An 18,195-nucleotide genomic window follows, 5' to 3' on the forward strand; every position below is an offset into this window, starting at 1 on the left:
GCATAGGGTGTCCCACTGACAGGGAAGGCTGTAACTGGGGAGCAGGGCAGAGTAGAAGTAGGTATTCTGCTGTGCCAGCCTTAAGGGGTTCCCACTTAGAAGTGCAGTGTCAGGAATTCCCGGCCATTTTTCCCTCAGGCTTTCACTTAGAGGACATGAGGATTAGAGACAAAGTGCACACTGTAACAGGGTTGGTACATGAGAATGTGATGCAGGCCCAGACCAGCCAGAAGCAGTGGTATGATTCCCCTGCCAGGATGATAGAGAGAAATTTTCAGGATAATCGGTTGAAGGCTCATAATGACAGTGAGAGCCAGCTAGCAGCTATTACAGTGGACCCAGGGGGAAATTAGATGAGATGATCTTGGGCACTGACCTGTCAGTCAATGCCCATGCCATCTCTTGAAGGGGGGAGATGTCAGGATAAAGCATAGATCTGATATGCTGAAATAGAATATTGGATGTCAGGACCCAAATAAATGTTTGCATGAATACCTAAATTCACCTGATGTTCAATTCAGATAAAGGTGTGACTAAATAATCCATAGCCTTTGTAGAGGAGATTGCTCGTCCAGGTAAACCCTTGGAATGCCAGTGTGTGATTTGTTGATACATTTGATTAACAAGCTGTGTGTGCTTGTATGTACATTTGTGTAACAGTCTGGAGGTGTGAAGAGTTAACCTTGTGTGTGCTGGTGGGAGTCTTGCTAGTTTGTGGAACTAGGAGCCTGTGTGCCAGTGTGGGATAGTATATTGGGGTCCTATTGCCCGTACCCAATAGGTGGTGGCTGTACCTGAAGTGTCTGGGGGTGTGAGAGCGCTGTGTTTGGGGGCGATTCCGTAGGTCTAAGAACCTGTGTGATAGGTGAGAGAGACTGCGGGCTGAAATCGTGTGTGACCTCATACAGCAAACACCCCAACGTCACGGCAGCTGGGAGCGCGTTCGTGACAACCTGTCCAAAATTACCAATTTTGGGTCGACGCTCTTCATTGGTGCGATAGGATAAAACCTTTTTCTTTTCTTCTGTATCCCCTATTTATATTTAGTTCACACCAGTGCAAGATACTCAAAAATGGCTTCTAAAATGTAAAAGTTACAGTGTACCCATGCAGAGCAACCAGTAAGGTTAGATTGAGGTCATCCCCTTGTAATCGAAGAGCAAACCACAACTGCAGAAAGCAGGGATAAACTGCATAATGCTGATGCTCTTCTATTATGCACAATAAACCTCTTATACACACACATCAAACTTATACCATTAAAATAAGACATAGACACAGTTGTGAATTTGGCAAAATAAGTTCACAGTTTAATTATAATTGAAAACAAGGTGGTGTAGAAAGCAAACTGTAAGTTCAGCTAAACCAGACTAATACTATACCAAAACAAGTAAATGGCCAACTGGTCCTGAATCCACAAAAGACCTAGGATGAAATCTCTTAACTGTGAATGGCCGATGTTAACCTGGCATCAGAGACAGCGTCGGACTGGCCCACCAGGATACCGGAAAAATCACCGGTAGGCCCCGCTGCCCTACGGCCACACCCCCTTCTAGAAGTGGGCGGAGCCCATCCAGCTCACCTAGGGGTCGATGTCCTCTTCGGCGTCCCCGCTGCCCTCCTCAGCGTTCCTGCTGCTGCAGATGACTGGCTGTCAGTGACAGCCAACCATCTTTCACATAAGATCGCAGTTGCGATCATGTGACCAGCCCCCTCCTCCTGTCAGCTGACTGTCTTATGCTCCCTGAAGGACTAAGGACCAGAGAGGCTGCAGCAATGGGTAAGTAGATTTTTTTTATTTTATTCAATACTACTGGATATATCTTTTCATTTCATCCAAATTATAGGACTTGCAGCATGAGACAGAATTCTCATATATATATATATATATATATATATATATATATATATACTCTCTGCAGTCAGCCTCTCCTCTCCCAGTAACTAAAGCACGGATGGAAGATATATATATATATATATATATATATAGTGTGTGTGTGTATTGAGAGCTCTATTCCATTGCATATGTGAATTGGGGGGCCCTATTGCGGGTATAATGTGAATTGGGGACACTATTGTGGGCATAATATGAATTGGGGACACTATTGTGTGGTATATGTGAATCTCGGGTACTACTGTGTGGCATAATATTGGGGGCACTATTGTGTGGCGTAACATTGTTTGGGGGCACTACTGTGTGACATAATATTGTTTTGGGGGCACTACTTTGTGGCATAGGAGGGCTGCCTATCTATACTAAACTATACTAAACTATAGTGAGGGGGGGGCTGCCTATGCTAAACTATAATTATTGGGGACTACCTATGTTAAACTATAGGGAGGGGGGCTGTACAGAGAACACTATAGGGAGGGGGTGATGGGACCTTTAATTAAATGCTGGGGTGGTTTGGGTCTATAATTGAATGTGGGGCTGAGTGTGGGGAGGAGGGCTATCTATTAAATGTGAATATTAATTATTTAATGCTGGGAATGGTCGTGGGAAATGGATGTATTAAAAGTAAATGTTATTAATTTATTGCTGGGGCTGTTTGGAGGGAGTGTAATAGGTTTATTTATTAAATGGGAATACTATTAATTTGATGTTGGGGTCGGTTGGAGGGAAATAGATCTATTTATCAAATGTGAGCACTATTACTTTAATGTTAAGGCTAGAGAGACCTATTTATTAAATGTGGGTGCTGTTGATTTAATGGCAGGGAAGGTTGTCGTTTCTAAATGTACCCATTATTTTTTTCAAATAGGGCCCTCAGCTTTCCAGGATCCAGACAAACCGCAACTAAAGAAACCAGCAGCCACAGGTGATAAAAGTGACAACAACAGGTAGGACAGTTTGTCAATTGTTCTGAGTCTAGCGCAGGCTTGACTAACCTGTGGTACTCCAGGTGTTGTGAAACTACAAGTCCCAGCATACCCTTCCAGCAATAAGCTGCTATATATTGGCAAAGCATGCTGGGGCTTGTAGTTTCACAACACCTGGAGTGCCACAGGTTAGCCAAGCCTGATTTTTGGTGACTGTTCTGCCCAATCTAAGGGGCAGGTCAAGACTGTGTATTCTTTATACACACACTGCATTCTTTGTATACTACACTAAGTTGCTAGCTGTCCTTCGTGGACTGACCACTCCCCCTCTATTGTCTGGTCCCGCCACTATGATGCTGACCACACCCCCTCTGGTGGGCCCTTCATGCCCCAGTCCGACACTGATCAGAGAAACAATTCGCCCCTCTGGATTCACCATGACTGGCCCACACAAACAGGTCAAGGGGTCCCCACACAAAGGACCAAAAGGCAAAGTACCTTGAAGGGAGAAGTAACCTGCGGCCAATTAACCAAAGCACCTTATATTAGCCACTGACCGCAATGTTTTCCTGCCAACGCTGTGTTCCTATAAAGGACACACAGCTGCCACCAAGTAATCTATATAAACCGCCCAACTTCTAATAAATTGCTCGATAAAGAGCCACAAACCCTCATCAGTGAGGTGAACTCTATCTTTCCTGAACAATTTTACCTGTGTAACTGTAATCAAGGGGTGGTTACCGCCCCCCCCCCCCCTTAAGTTCTGGACCTATTCATTTTCTTTATAATCTGCATCATCTGTACACTAAAGTTACACCTCTAACAGATCCTGGGAATAATTTTTGACCCGCAGAATTTTACTGTTGGCCTCCTTTTCCCGATCTCTCTAAAATCTTAATCAATTCAGTGGTTTTAGTCTTAACTAGGTAATTTCCCCACAGGTGTATAACTAAGATTTCAGGAGGGCCCTATCTTTCTCACTTTTGTACCTAGCATTTCCATTTGCCCTGGCCAGCATACTCCCCTCTTACCCAACCAAACACTTTTTACATCATAGGGAAAAGATGACCGATTATTGGCTAAAATATGGCTGGACACCAAGAACACAAAAGAGTGTCCACCCACCAATATTTGTGTTGCCTTTAATCAAAATTACCTATATGTCAATTATCTGCATTGTAAAGGACACATCAATGTAATCACACATTTGAATAACATTGCCCCACTTATGGGGATGCTGTCCAATCATTGTGGATGGGAACTGAATGGCAGTATGAAAGTAAAACCCATAAAAAACCTCAGGCGCACATAGCTAATCAGGCCCTTGCCCAAGGTAAAATAGAAAAATCTCTTCATGTCCTCACTAAAAGTGATGAGCAGCAAAGCCTTGAGTTCCCGAGGACAGTGGGTGTATAACTTTTTAGAAGCTCCAATATATTTTTTGTAGATATTGAAATTCCATCTGCCAAAATTCTTCTTCAATTCGATGGGAGCCCCTTCTAATGACGGAGAATGACTGGGTGCTATAGTCATCAGAATTTAAACCTATAAATTCAATACACCTTTTAAAAATTGCTCCAATCTACCTAGGGCCTCACAGTTAATTGGAGAAGGGGCATTTGTTAGGAAGGACTCTGCCTCTACCTGCTCTGGAATTAGTCCTGACACAGATTGAGTGGTTTGCTGAGTGGCTGCCTCTGCAATGCATACAAACATGTCTATATTTATATGCTGTCCCTCTGCTGAAGTGGGTGGTATTGAAAGCAAAGCAATTATTTATACTTTGGAGAGGCATGGTAAGCCTCCCCTGTTTTGGAAACCCTTTCATAAGGGTATTTGGCACATTGAATCCACTTGGCATCTTCAAGACTAACCATATCTCTGCAGCTAGGCTTCCCATTGAGCTTAACTCTAAAATGTTCAACGTACACTTGCCAAGCAAGCACCTCCTCATTTTCAGGCATGTCATTTATCATGTTAATATAACGCAGCATGTCCATCAACTCTGTGGGTCTTCATTCCAGGAAGGCCACAGCAAAAACATACATTCCCATCAGCCAATTGGGGTAGGACCTCCTCTCTTTTGTCCGTGCCTCTAGGAGTCAATTCTTTGCCATCTCTGTAATGGTGAATGCCTCTACATACATATCTCTATGAAACTTTTCTTTCATGCTAGCCCTAATCCCCATCAGCAAGGATTTATTGGCACACCTAACCACCTCCCTTTCCTGCGCCTTAAGCTGTGCTGTCGCACATTTGTCTCAAGTTGCGATTTTCTCTCCTATTAAATGTGTGTGCAACAGCCTCATGAGTTTTCTTGGACCTTGATCCGAGCCTGAGGATTCATCACTAGTACTAAGTATGTTGTCTATTGCTCTGCAACCTCAGTAGGTCATACTCAATAGAGGCTTTTACAATCAATCTTCTTTCCAGTCGATCCTCTAGTTTCTGCACTTCTTGCTAGAAAATAGCGACCCTCTAACACTGCATAACCCAGTCAATGCTCAAACCCTGATGTGTCATCTGAACTTCCTCTGGGCCCCCAAAACCTGCAGTGCTAAAATTGGGGACGCTCGTGCCAGTTGGCACATATTTAGAAGCGCTTTTCGAATGTGATGGCTGGGGGAAGATATCCCCTGGTGATGCCATGTGGCAGCCTGACCCTGTGATAAACCAAGTGGAATGGACCCCTTTGCCCTGAAAGCCTGTGTTTGCTTGGGTGCACCCAAACTTTGCTGAAAACCCTGCTGCCATTGTCACCAGAGTAGAGCGGTGACCCCCTACAATCCTGTGCAAATAGGCTGGGGGATGACTGACCAATAAAATGGCTGGTCTCAACACTGCTTGATGTGGGGGTTGCAAACATGGTAGACCTGGCATCAGCGGATGTATGCCGAGTGGAGGGGACTGCAAGTAGCATATGCTGGTTGAGTTGGAGGGGGGAGGTTTGTTATGCCTGGTGTTATGCAGCGAATGAGATGAATAAGTGGTAGTAGACTTTCCCACTATGATTGGCTGCCTAGTAGTGACACTCCAAGGACTTATATAGGGGGGGCAGGGGGTAGGGTACTCACCACCCTGCATGAACTCTGAAATGTAGCGGGGTAGGGTGGGGGGGGAGTGATCACAGAGGTGTTGAGTGGGGGCAATCGCACACCCCAGTGGGAGGCATATCTGAAGGTGCTGGCTGACAAAGGGAAGTGGAGGTATGAATGGCATTAGAGGATGGAGATCCCACCTGAAACCATTGTGGCTAAGGACCAGCTAAGGGGTGCTTAGCAATGCCACGTTGAGCGACACATGACTGTGGCGGTTTGAATGGTGGGAAGGGGGTACCATAATTGGGCCTGAGTGAGGGGAAGGAAAGTCGCCTGGTTGTGGAAGAAGGCTGTCCTTGAATAATGGTCAGATGCCAGCTGAAGGGGGAGGCTGTTGGGGGAACACCTACTTCAGTACTTCAGGTACCAAGTTATCTGTAACTCTTGCTGGCCTGGCTAACTGAACATTTAGGACAAGACATATCAAAACTATCTGTGGTGTATGGTGTAAAAGTAATAAATTAGGTGAATGGGGGATGCTGGTGGGATGCGATCTGACAGGTATGAGCAGTCGTGGGGAAGAGGATGGGTCCGATGGGTACAGGAGGGAGAAACAAATGGAGAAAAGACAGTACTGCTGAAAAGGGATATCAAGAAAATGAGCAAATATAGGCAAACTCTATGCATTAAAGCAATAAAAGATTAAAAAAAAATAATGAAAATTGATTGATTTATACTAATCCTCTACTTTACTGGTCCCACAGGATTTTGTACAGCAAAAAAGACTGGATTTTCAAACGATATTTGAAAATCTCAAGTACTTCCTCTCCAATTCTCATTTCCTACATGAAAAATGGTCTGACACATCTTTAGCCATAAGAAGGTAAGTGTCACATAGAATTATACAAACATACTAGGCCTGATTCATTAAGAAAAGTAAAGCAAAAAAATGAGTAACTTTGCACCTTATCAAAACCGTTTTTCATTGGATGGGGAAGCAAATTTAAAATGTGATGGCAGGATTATAGTTGGGTTAAGGCATGTTCAACTTCATAGATCAACTTTAAATTTCAGATGAGAGACCCTTATCTATCTGGCTAGTTTCAAAAGATTCTTAATTGCATAGGTCCTCTAGGTCAGTCAGCAGAACATACTTTGAGAGATTACATAAAACATATATTGTCATACATGAATTCAACAGGATATAACAATCAGTCATTAGATATACTACATAATCATCACAAATTCATTTTAGTGCTTTCTGATATATACAATGATTGCATACTAGAAACACAAGGCAATCACAAGCCTGTGCATCAGATAGATGGTAGGCTCAAGAATGTTTGAATTTGCAACAACTGGTTGTCACATGTTTTTTATTAGACAATGGTTAACTGACATTTATGCTGATAGGACAGTGAAGAGAATTTTTAACTGTGACATTATTGCTAATTGGCCGTTTTGTGTGTACATTAACTATATAAACAAAGGGATTAGTTCCCACCACAGACCTGTTCTTCAACAACTGCAGGATCTTGTATTGAGTTGTGGAAACAAACACCTTACTGCCACTTCAGTATGCTGATTTTAAGATATCATCGAAGCTAAGTAAAAAATGTTCTTTTCATATCTGTGTTGTAGTTTTTATCTTTTTATCAACGTGTAACTTTGGAACCTGTTACACCGCCACTGCATACTTCAAGGTGCATAGCTTGTGTAATAAGCTATGAAGATTCTCTAAGAGTGGAGAGAATGAGCACAAATTAAATTGTACTGTGCAGTCCATTGAGGCGCACTCATTCAAAACCAATGTGTAGTGTGCACGGTAAAGAATCTCCATAGCCGTGGGTGATGTGGCCTGGTGAAAAGGGGACGTGAAAATGTGTTTTTTTTTAATAATCAAACAAAAAGTGATTTTTTTTTAAACTTGCGAGCAGGGCCGTCTTACCGCTGTCTGTCTGCATTACCCAGTATTTTTTTGTTACAGTATTTGTTTCCAATTGTAAAGTGTCACAGAATATGCTGGCGTTATATGATGAAATGTTGCTGATAATAGTCGTCCATCCACTACTATCACACATTGATAGGTGTAATGCTAGTGAAGAGACTTCTTAGAAATTGTTAAATACATTGTTTAGGGGCCTACTATCTAGCTCCACTACATGTAATAAAGCTTCTAATTCTGCTGTCTGTGCAGCTTTAGGATCTGGTAGTTGAACTTTGATCAGAACTTGTCTATCAGAGATCCAGATAGCATTCCTAGTGTAGTAATTTCCTTTATAAAATATATAGCCCCATTAACATAAGAAAAATATATATTTCCTATTCTTTTGGTGAGAAAGGTAACAGGTCATGTGGGTGCCCATGGTGTTTCATTAATTGGGGCAAGTACTGTTATCCTACCTCTTTATATAGGTTGGAATCCTCACGTTAAAAGTGATATAATTGGAAGCATCAGTGTGATACCACTCTAAAAACTCTCAATGCCTCAAAATATAACTTATAAAGGTGTTACAAAATGAGTGCAAATTCTTATTGAGAGCTGTCTCTTCCACACAAACAGTGTATGTTGTATGTTTATATACTACCAACATTCCTGTGATCTTATCTGGTAGATCAGTTAGATAGACTCTACCAAGCACATTAAATTGCTCTAATATTTTACCTTTAAATGAAGTAGTAGAATTTAACTATTTAATACTGCTTCAGCTACTGACCAGCGTTTATAAATACATAGAAATGGAATAGAAAAATCCTCAATTTTTTTTTCTCACTCCCCATAGAGGTGCATGGAAAAATGAAAGGAGATACCTTACGGTTATAGGCGGCAATTACGTTGAATTGAATCTCCCCTGAATGAAGTCTAAAACACACTCACTGCAAGGGAAAGTTTACTTTTATACATTAGTTACACCTATATATGCCTACAGTGCCATTGAGATCAGACCATAACATCACCAAGCAGTTAGTGGACTTCATTTTCAAAGCACAAATCATTCAATATTTCTGTAGAAAATCAGCTTGGCTCTCACTGTAAGTATCAATTTGAGCAAGTGTGCCTAGGTTTGTGGATAAAGGTGGCGATGCCTGCAGAGGATCAAATGTTTGCGCAGGCTAAGTAGAGGAGTTGGTGGAGTGAGGGTGTTCCTTGCAAAATAAGGAGTATTTCTGACTAGGTTTACGGAACAGTGAATTGAAATGAGAGAAAGGGGTGGAGAGTACATATTTAGCAGCACTCTTTGCTGTGCATGGCCTTTATTACTTGGAAAAAATGTTTTAATCTTGCACTAGCTCAGAGCTTGCGGTCTTTGTTTCTCACCCAGCCTCACCCTATACCAGCGGTTCCAAAACTGTGTGCCGCAGATCCCTGGGGTGCCGTGGTGATACCACCCCCTGTTTGTCCACTGGCCAGCAAAGAAAAAGAAAACCTACATTTACGGCGCCAGGTTCCCTCCTCCCTCCTTCCCTCTCCTCTCCTTCCTGCTCCTCCCCTGTGAAGAGGCACATTGTGAAAAAGACAAGGGGTACAGGGTGAAATTGTGAAGGGGCACATTGTGATATTGTGAAGGGGTACATTTTGAAGGGGCACATGTGATATTGTGAAGGGGCACATTGTGAAAAAGACAAGGAGTACAGAGTGAAAAAGGCAAGGGCACAAGGTGCTATAGCTTAGGGGCACAGGGTGAAAAAGACAAGGGCATCGGGTGAAATAGATAAGGGGCACAGGGTGAAATTGTGAAGGGGTACATTGTGATATTGTGAAGGGGCACATTGTGATATTGTGAAAGGGTACAGTGTGATAAATGTGAAGGGGCACATTGTGATATGGTAAGGGACCACAGTAGTATGATAAAGGCACACAATGGTATGATGAAGGGGCACAGTGGTATGATGAAGGGGCCTAACACGTTATTTTGACCCAACTACTTAAAAAATGGGACTACCCAGTAATTATTTTGGCTTAGGGGTGCCTTGGGAAAAATTATGAAGATCCTAATGATGCCTTGAACTGAAAAGTTTGGGAACCACTACCTTATACTATTCATAGGGCTATTTTGCACCTTTATGTTTTACCTCCTGCAGCAGAAAAATCTATGAGCAATGAAATAACAAGCTTTACTCGTGCAATAAAACAGCTCCACAAAAATATATAAACATATATATAAATATTGTAAACAAGAAAGTGTAGCTAAGTAGCCTCTACAATGTTAAAAAATATTTTATTTTTACAATAATTGAAGATTGGATATTGAGAGAGAAGTGTTGTTGTAGACACTATTACATTGCATCAATAAAGCCATTAGAAATAATTGAAAACCACTATAATAAAACAAATAGATCTGGAACACTTTCAAGGCCTACAAATAATGAGCCTGATTCATCAAGGCGCACATGCCTAGAACTGGGAGATACGGCTGTGAATGCAGCTCTGTCCGGTGCATTTTGCTGTAGTCAATATACAGTAGGGGTGTGCCAAACTCAAGCGCACGCAGCCACATCCGAACCAAGCTCTGGCCACCTCAAAGTTACTTCTTTTCTGCAATATGTCTTGCACCATATAGGGCTAGTCTAAGTCCTGATCAATAGTTAAAGCGCTACAGAATCTACTGGCACTATATAAATAACTGCTGATGATGAATAGTGAAAACAGACTTGTATGCATGCTATAACATGTGTTTGCAATCAGGAGCAACTGTAAAAATGAATTTTATATTCAGTAGACATGAAGAACATCCTAATAAATGTTTTTCATGAGTTTACTTTTTTTTTTTATAAAACTTTCTTTTGTAATGTTTACTGTTTGATCATTACTATTATTATTATTATTAGGTGGCATTAATTTTATATATTTAATTGTGTATATGTAGTGTCTTGTGTAGTAGAGCATCCGTGCCTTGTTAAATTCGGAATTCCGCAAAGCTAAAATACGCGCGTTTACTACCAAACGCAGGTACTTTTTTCAAATTGCACAAGCTCAGTCCAAGAACATATTTGTACAGTAAGACACAATTTTGGGACAACTGACAAAAAATTACATTATTAATTTTCTTTATAAAAGCAGGATTTAGTTGAGCTAAAACACACAGGAGTCAGTTCCATCAGTTAATTTGAATCTATAGTCTTCAATGTTTAAAAACACTTTTATTGTTCTCCAAGCACATGTCATAAGTTTTTCCAATTCTTTTTTCTCTAAGTTCTACTTTTTATGTATGTAACACCCCCTTGTGTATTAAGCGTTGTGAGGGTATATATATATATATTGAACCACGCAGATGCTTCTCACCTTGGTACTTGGTTTTCAGTGCCTCCACCCGAATCTCTGCTTTCTCTTCTGGGGGGTGTTCCAAAGATACACCAGGGGGAGATTCGGGAAACCCCCTGCCCAGTATTAACACTCTGTGACAAAATGTGTGCTGCAAAAGCCAGCCAGGCACATTTATTTAAATGGAAATCCTAAATGCAGCTTTGTAATTTTATAGAAAAATATACTTTGGTATAATTTGAAATAATAGTGCAAACAATACAATACAGTAATAAAACAGTGTGGATGAAAGTGGCACACCACTTCTTACTATGCACACCAAGTTAACACAAAAACTCGCAATAAATCAATAACAGCATACAATATAATATAATATATAACAATATAACCATTAACTGTCACAGCTTTATACACATGAAAAAATATATCAGATATCTTACTTGCTCCTGATACTGTGAATATCTTGCAGGGTGAATTTATATATTTTCCCTTATAGCCCTACAATGTACTGCCAAACACACACAGCAGTATTCAAACACACCACACAAATAGAGCAGTGCACTGCAAGTTGGGGCCCTTCTGTATGTATGCAGCATGGCATGGAAACATCATGTGTCCAGTTTGCAGATGTTGGAGGTCTTTAAATCACTTGCAGTGAGGTACAGCAGTCACAGTATGCAGACCCTCCTCTAGCAACAACTGTAAAATCCTTTCTAATTTGTATCCTGGGACTTGTAGTTCCACAAGTGCTGATTAGACACACACTTGGTGCATATTTACCTGCCCACCCATCTATCCCTAACTCTTCAGCCCTTGTGGCCAGATATAGTCCAAACCCCACTTGAACAACAACAGATAGATAAAAATAACCAGTAACTTATCTGCACCAGTGTGTCACAGGTCTGAACTTGATTATCTCCAAAATGGCTGACTTGTAAAATGTCCTTCTTCAGAGATGCATGCAAACCTCCTCCTACAGCTTCAAACTGTGGCTTCCAGCAGGTTCTGTTCAGAACTGCACCCAGCTTTGATATCTCTGCAGACTGCTCTCTCTGCTCAGATCACTCATCCAGTGCCCTTCTGCCTAGGGTCACCTATCTGAACTGGTCACACAGCTCAGTCTCTCCCAGGATGCTCCTCTCTCCCTCTCTCTCTCCGCCCTCAGGTTTCTCAGTCTTCTTAGGCTCCGCCCCCTCTTCATAACAGCTTTCTGGGAGATGTAGTTCCTTCTCCTTGACTGGTAAATAGCTATATGCATCTCTTTTCTTACTGATGCAAGTGTGATTATTAGCCCCTGGGTGCTCAAGTCCAACTGCAGCATCCCCAGGGGTTACACACTCCCCCTGTGGGGCAAGTCCACAATGAACAAATGATGAGGCTTGTCCCACATCCTGCAAATTTAAAGGGGTTAAGACATCCTGTCTAAATACACTTTCACATCCATACACAACAGGCCCTGGCATAACAGATATGGGAGTCAGATATGGCCACTGATAGACCCAGCTAGGATGAATCACCTTAGGAATCTCAGTCATATGACCTAGACTATCATAAGTCAACATCATTGGGGCTCTAGGGGTCCTTTTAGGCCGACCCTGGACTGGTGGGTTCCCTTCCTCTCCCCCCAACACCCTGTTGGGGCGTTCAGTGCATCCTCCATCTGGATCAACGACGTCCCCATCCATGTCAACTTCCTGGTTAGAGCCTTCCTCTACTGAACACTGAGAATCCAACCGTCCAGCTACTCTTGGGTTGACACTTTCATCTGAAATGGCAGGCATAGTTCTCCTTTCTTCTACTTGTGGAGGTCTTACAGCGGCCCCCTCGGTAGACCTAGTGAGCCTTCTGATATCTTGTCTCCAATCTATTTCTCCCAATTTACCTGGAGCATCATACCCCCAATCATCTCCATCATCTTCTTCTGTGGTCGGTTCTCTGATTCGCCGTGATCTTCTGGGTGTGGACACTTTTGGCTCATCTGTTTCAGGCTCCTCCCAAAACCGGACACCATCTCTGATGGGAAGCAAATGTTGTCGATGGTATGTCTTTATAGGGCCTGTTAGCCCCTCGGGCCTAATTCGATAGGCTGGGATGTCTGGCAATTTTGCAACCACAGCATGAGGATCCTTTCGCCAACGATTGGCTAACTTGTGTTTCCCCGGGAGGCCCAAGTGTCTAAGTAAAACCCTGTCACCTGGCTCCAGAATATGCTCCTTGACCTGTAGATCATAACGACCCTTGTTTCATTGTCCAGCTTTTGATGCAGCTGCTTCCGCTAGTCTGTAGGCCTCCTTTAGTTCTTGTTTCAGCTGCTCCACATATTTCAAATGGGGCTTTTCTTGGGGATCAGCAGTGTCCATTCCAAAACAGATATCGATTGGTAATCTAGCCTCCCTTCCAAACATTAAGAGATATGGGGAGTACCCCGTGGACTCGTTTTTCGTGCAATTGTAGGCGTGGACCAAATGGCTGATGTGCCTACTCCAATGTGCCTTTTTTTTAGTGTCCAAAGTGCCCATCATGCTGAGAAGGGTCCGATTAAATCTCTCCGGCTGCGGATCTCCTTGGGGATGGAAAGGAGTAGTCCTGGACTTCTTTATCCCGCAGACCTCGCACAGTTCTTTTATTAGCTTGCTCTCAAAATCCCGACCCTGATCTGAATGAATGCGGGCAGGCAGTCCATAGTGGACAAAGAACTTTTCCCATAGGATTTTTGCCACGGTCACAGCTCTCTGGTCTTTTGTCTGGTAGGCTTGAGCATAACGGGTGTAATGATCTGTCACCACTAGAATGTTACACTTGTTGCTTTCATCCGGTTCCACTGATAGAAAGTCAATACAGACTAACTCTAAAGGCCCATTGCTGGATATATTCTTTAAGGGGGCAGCCTTTTCTGGGAGGGATTTTCGAAGTATGCATGTCCCACAAGATTTACAATAACTCTCAATGTCTATCTCCATTTTCGGCCAGTAGAATCTATCTGAAATTAAACTCATGGTCTTCTCTATTCCCAGGTGGCCGTGTTTATCATGCAACGCACGGAGAACCATGGGACGGTGCTTCTTTGGCAATACTAGCTGTTTCCTCTCTCTGCCATCTTTGCGGCTGGTTTCTCTATACAGTAGCCCCTGCTTCACCACCAATGACTCTCTCTGTCTGCTTAGCAAAATAGCTTCCTCCGTTTTCAAACTACTCGGGTGGATTCTTTGTCTGTGTTTAACAGACCACCTAACTGCTGCTATAGAGGAGTCATTCTGCTGATCTTCTTTGACTTGGCTTGAACTCAACTTCTGAAGATCACTGAGCTCCATTTGACTCAGCCAGCAATATTGTCTTGGTAGTGCATCTGTCGTTGCCCCTAGAGCTGTTAAGCATTCTTTGACTGGAGGCACGACCACACGTCCCTCGTGACACATCCCCTTCACCTCTGGAGCTGGCAACTCTATCCATTCTTCTTCCTGAGATTCCACAAACCTTCCCGGTAATCTTGACAAAGCATCGGCATCTACATTTCTTCTCCCAGGCCTGTACTTTATTGTGAAATTGTAAATGGCCAGCGCCGCCAACCATCTGTGCCCAGTTGCATCTAACTTTGCTGTGGTCTGCACATATGTGAGGGGATTGTTGTCTGTATGCACTTCGAATGGTACTCCATACAAGTAGTCGTGAAGTTTGTCAACAACTGCCCACTTAAGGGCCAGGAACTCCAACTTATGCACCGGGTAGTTCCGTTCACTGGGTGAGAGACCTCGACTGATGTAATAGACTGGTCTTAACCTTCCTTCTTGCACTTGGTATAGCACTCCCCCAAGTCCCTCAAAGGAGGCATCTACATGCAGAATGTATGGTAACTCTGGATCGGCATATGCCAGAACAGGCGCTTGAATCAGGCAGGTTTTCAATCCTTCAAAAGCTTGTTCGCAAGCCTCACTCCACCTTTCCCCGAACGCATCATTTACCCGGAACAATGGTTTCTCTTTCCGATGGGAACCTCTTGGAGCAGGATAACCTCGAGTTAGATCTGTAAGAGGCTTGACAAGTTTACTGTAGTTTGGGACAAACCTTCTGTAATAGCCACAGAACCCCAAAAAAGACCTTAATTCCTTCAGTATTGTTGGTCGAGGCCATTCTTTCACCGCTTCTATCTTCGCTGAATCTGTAGAAATTCCTTCCCGATCCACAACATATCCCACATACTTGACCTGGGTTTTACAGAAGCTACACTTGTCAAGGGACAACTTCAACCCTTTCTTTATTAAGCGATCCAATACCTTGAGGAGTCTTTCGTTGTGCTCATTCAATGTTTGGCCAAATACTATCAAATCATCCAAGTATACCAGCACTTCCCTGAAATTCATGTCACCCACAACATCATCCATGCATCGTTGGAAAGTGGCTGGAGCCCCTGATAATCCTTGTGGCAATCTTTTGAACTGAAAGAATCCAACCGGGCAGATGAAGGCGGTTTTCTCAGCATCCTTCTGACTCATCAATATCTGATAGTACCCGCTGCGTAGATCTAGCACAGAAAACCACTTGCTTCCCTGAAGACAATCAAGGGCTTCGTCTATCCTAGGGACAGTGTACTGATCAGGAATCGTGCGCTTGTTTAATGTCCGGTAGTCCACGCACATCCGTATTTTTCCCGTCTTCTTTCTAGCCACCACAATAGGAGAAGCATAGGGACTCTCAGATCTCTCAATCACATCATTCTCTAGCATCTCCCTTAAATGTTCCCGAATATCATCCAAATCAGCAGGGGCTAGGCGTCTTGACCGTTCTCGGAAAGGTCTGTCGTCCGTTAGCCTTATGTGGTGCTCCACTCCTGTCGCTAGACCTAAATCCCAGTCCCCCGAAGAGAAGGCAGCCTCTCTTTGTAGCATTTGCATAACTAGCCAGTGTCGGTCATCTTGACTAGCATCACTACCATTAAAGCATTGATCAAAACTTCCTATTTGTAATGTGGTTTCTTTCTGAGATTTTTTTTCCTCTTTCTTCTTATAAGCAGCAAGGCACATAGGATGAATCTTAAGTGTTTTACTATAACTTGCTCCTCCCACCTCTTGGCACCAGTTGGCCAGTATCTCGAACAAATGGGAGTTAGTTCCAATAATCACTGAGACATCTCGAGGTTCTCCTTCGGCCTCAGGACAGACAAGTGCAAGCACGTTCACCTCTTCTTCTATTCCAGCTACTTCCCGTGGGAACTTCAAAGGTACAGTGATGTACCCAAGGTAGGGATAATTCTTGTCACTCAGACCCCAGATGGTCAGTCCACACAATGGCTTTATGGGCAAGTCAGATAGATTATCTCGGTACCACTTCTCGAACACAATGGACACCTGTGAACCACTATCTAGCAAGGCCATACAAGGTCTCCCATTTAGACATGCCGGCACGTGAGGAGAGGGTCCCAGCAATCCTTTGGGCAAAAGACCCCATTCCAGGTGAGAGTTCCCCACAGTGTTAATGTCAGCTTTCTTTAGAGGGCCAGTGTGGGGGTTCCTGGTCCTCCCTTTCAGTTTTCCGAAAGCTTCCTATCCCGGTGGGATGGTGAGGGTGACCACCTTACTCCCTTCCTCTGAGGACATTGTCTAGTGAGATGCCCAACTTCTCCACAAGTGAAACAATTGTTCTGTTTCCGAGTAGTGTTAGCTTCGAGAACTTGCCGGGGGTGGATGTTCGGGTGCAGTTGCTCGGTAGTGTGGTATTTCAGCATCTGTGCTTGAATCTGCTTCTGCATCTCCAACAACTGAGCAATCTGCTCACCTTGTTTCTCCACAATCTTCATTAACTCAGTGCTGGGAAGGTCAGCCTCGGGCTTTGACTGTACGACCTTGACTTTCTTGGTCACCCTCTCTCGGGATTTAACTATAGCTTCCTCTTGTTTAACATCTTGTATCAACTGAAGAAAAGTAGGTGATGGTTGTCCCAGTTGAGCATTTCTTATCTTCATCGCTACTGGGTCATGGGACAGAGCACCCCGTAACAACTGTTGCATACGCCTGTCGTCTACTTCTGCTAGGGGTATTCCTTTCTTTGACACAATAAGGTGGATCAGCTTGTCCAGCCGATAGATATAATTGGACAATGTCTCCCCTGACTCCTGATAGGTGTGGCGTAGCTGATAGAGCAGATCTGTTGCATCCTCTGCCATTCCATATTCCTGATCTAGAGTCGCTAAGTAGTGTCGTGCAGTGGCTTGGGGGTCACTTCTCCGTACAGCTTGGATTAGTTCTCCAGCGGGACCTCGCAGACTTTCAACGATCCGCTGTCTCTTATAGGGTTCGGAGCAATGCCATTCCTCCAGGTATTGGGAAGCCATCTCTTTCCATGCCTCGTAAGTTTCTTCCCCAGTAGGGACTGGTTTTATTCCTGAGAAGAGCCGGAGCCTTCTGTAGCCCCCTTCATGCTGTGACTTTCCTAACTGGTCTACCAGTTTCTGTACAGCAGTGAGGAACAGTTCGCTTTGATCCTCATCAGTTTTCCTAGTACTGGAGGGTGACTGAGAATTCTCTTCCCTGGCCTGAGGGAATACTTGTCGGTTAATATCTCCATCTGGAAGTTCAGCATTAAGAGGTGCTGCGACTAGCTGTTTTGGCTTTAACGGTATCACAATATGCCATTGTTGTTTTTGTGGCCCAGAAACGAGGGAGGGAAGAAAATCTTTATCCAATTCTGCTTGCGTCTCACAGAGGATCAGACTGGTCTTATGCTGATCTCTACCTTTCCATCCAAGGATTTTAGGATGTTCTACCCTATAAATCCTGTGGAGCACATGCAGGACTTCCTCATCTGTCACTCCCTGAGAGTCACCATAGATCCCTAAACATCGAGTTGGGGCCACAGTCTGTTGTTCACACCACAGAAACACTTCTTCTCTTATACTATCCATGACGTCTGTGCTGATGGGTTTCACTGAGTGTGTCTTCAGTATCTCAGCAGTGCCTCCACTGTAACACCCCCTTGTGTATTAAGCGTTGTGAGGGTATATATATATATTGAACCACGCAGATGCTTCTCACCTTGGTACTTGGTTTTCAGTGCCTCCACCCGAATCTCTGCTTTCTCTTC

The 18,195-nt window shown here is 43.5% G+C and overlaps 1 protein-coding gene across 1 annotated transcript; it reads right to left on the reverse strand.

Moving 5' to 3' along the window:
• Window positions 1–11,081: 11,081 nt before the first annotated feature.
• Window positions 11,082–13,352, reverse strand: LOC142157663 (uncharacterized). The gene is made up of 2 exons (XM_075211252.1): window positions 11,562–13,352; window positions 11,082–11,272 (listed from the first exon to the last, which is right to left on the reverse strand). Exon 1 carries the CDS (start codon window positions 12,900–12,902, stop codon window positions 12,216–12,218), a length of 687 nt encoding a protein of 228 aa, XP_075067353.1. The 5' UTR covers window positions 12,903–13,352; the 3' UTR covers window positions 11,082–11,272; window positions 11,562–12,215.
• Window positions 13,353–18,195: the final 4,843 nt, after the last annotated feature.

The sequence above is a fragment of the Mixophyes fleayi genome, chromosome 5, assembly GCF_038048845.1.
Source record: "Mixophyes fleayi isolate aMixFle1 chromosome 5, aMixFle1.hap1, whole genome shotgun sequence".
NCBI lineage: Eukaryota > Metazoa > Chordata > Amphibia > Anura > Limnodynastidae > Mixophyes > Mixophyes fleayi.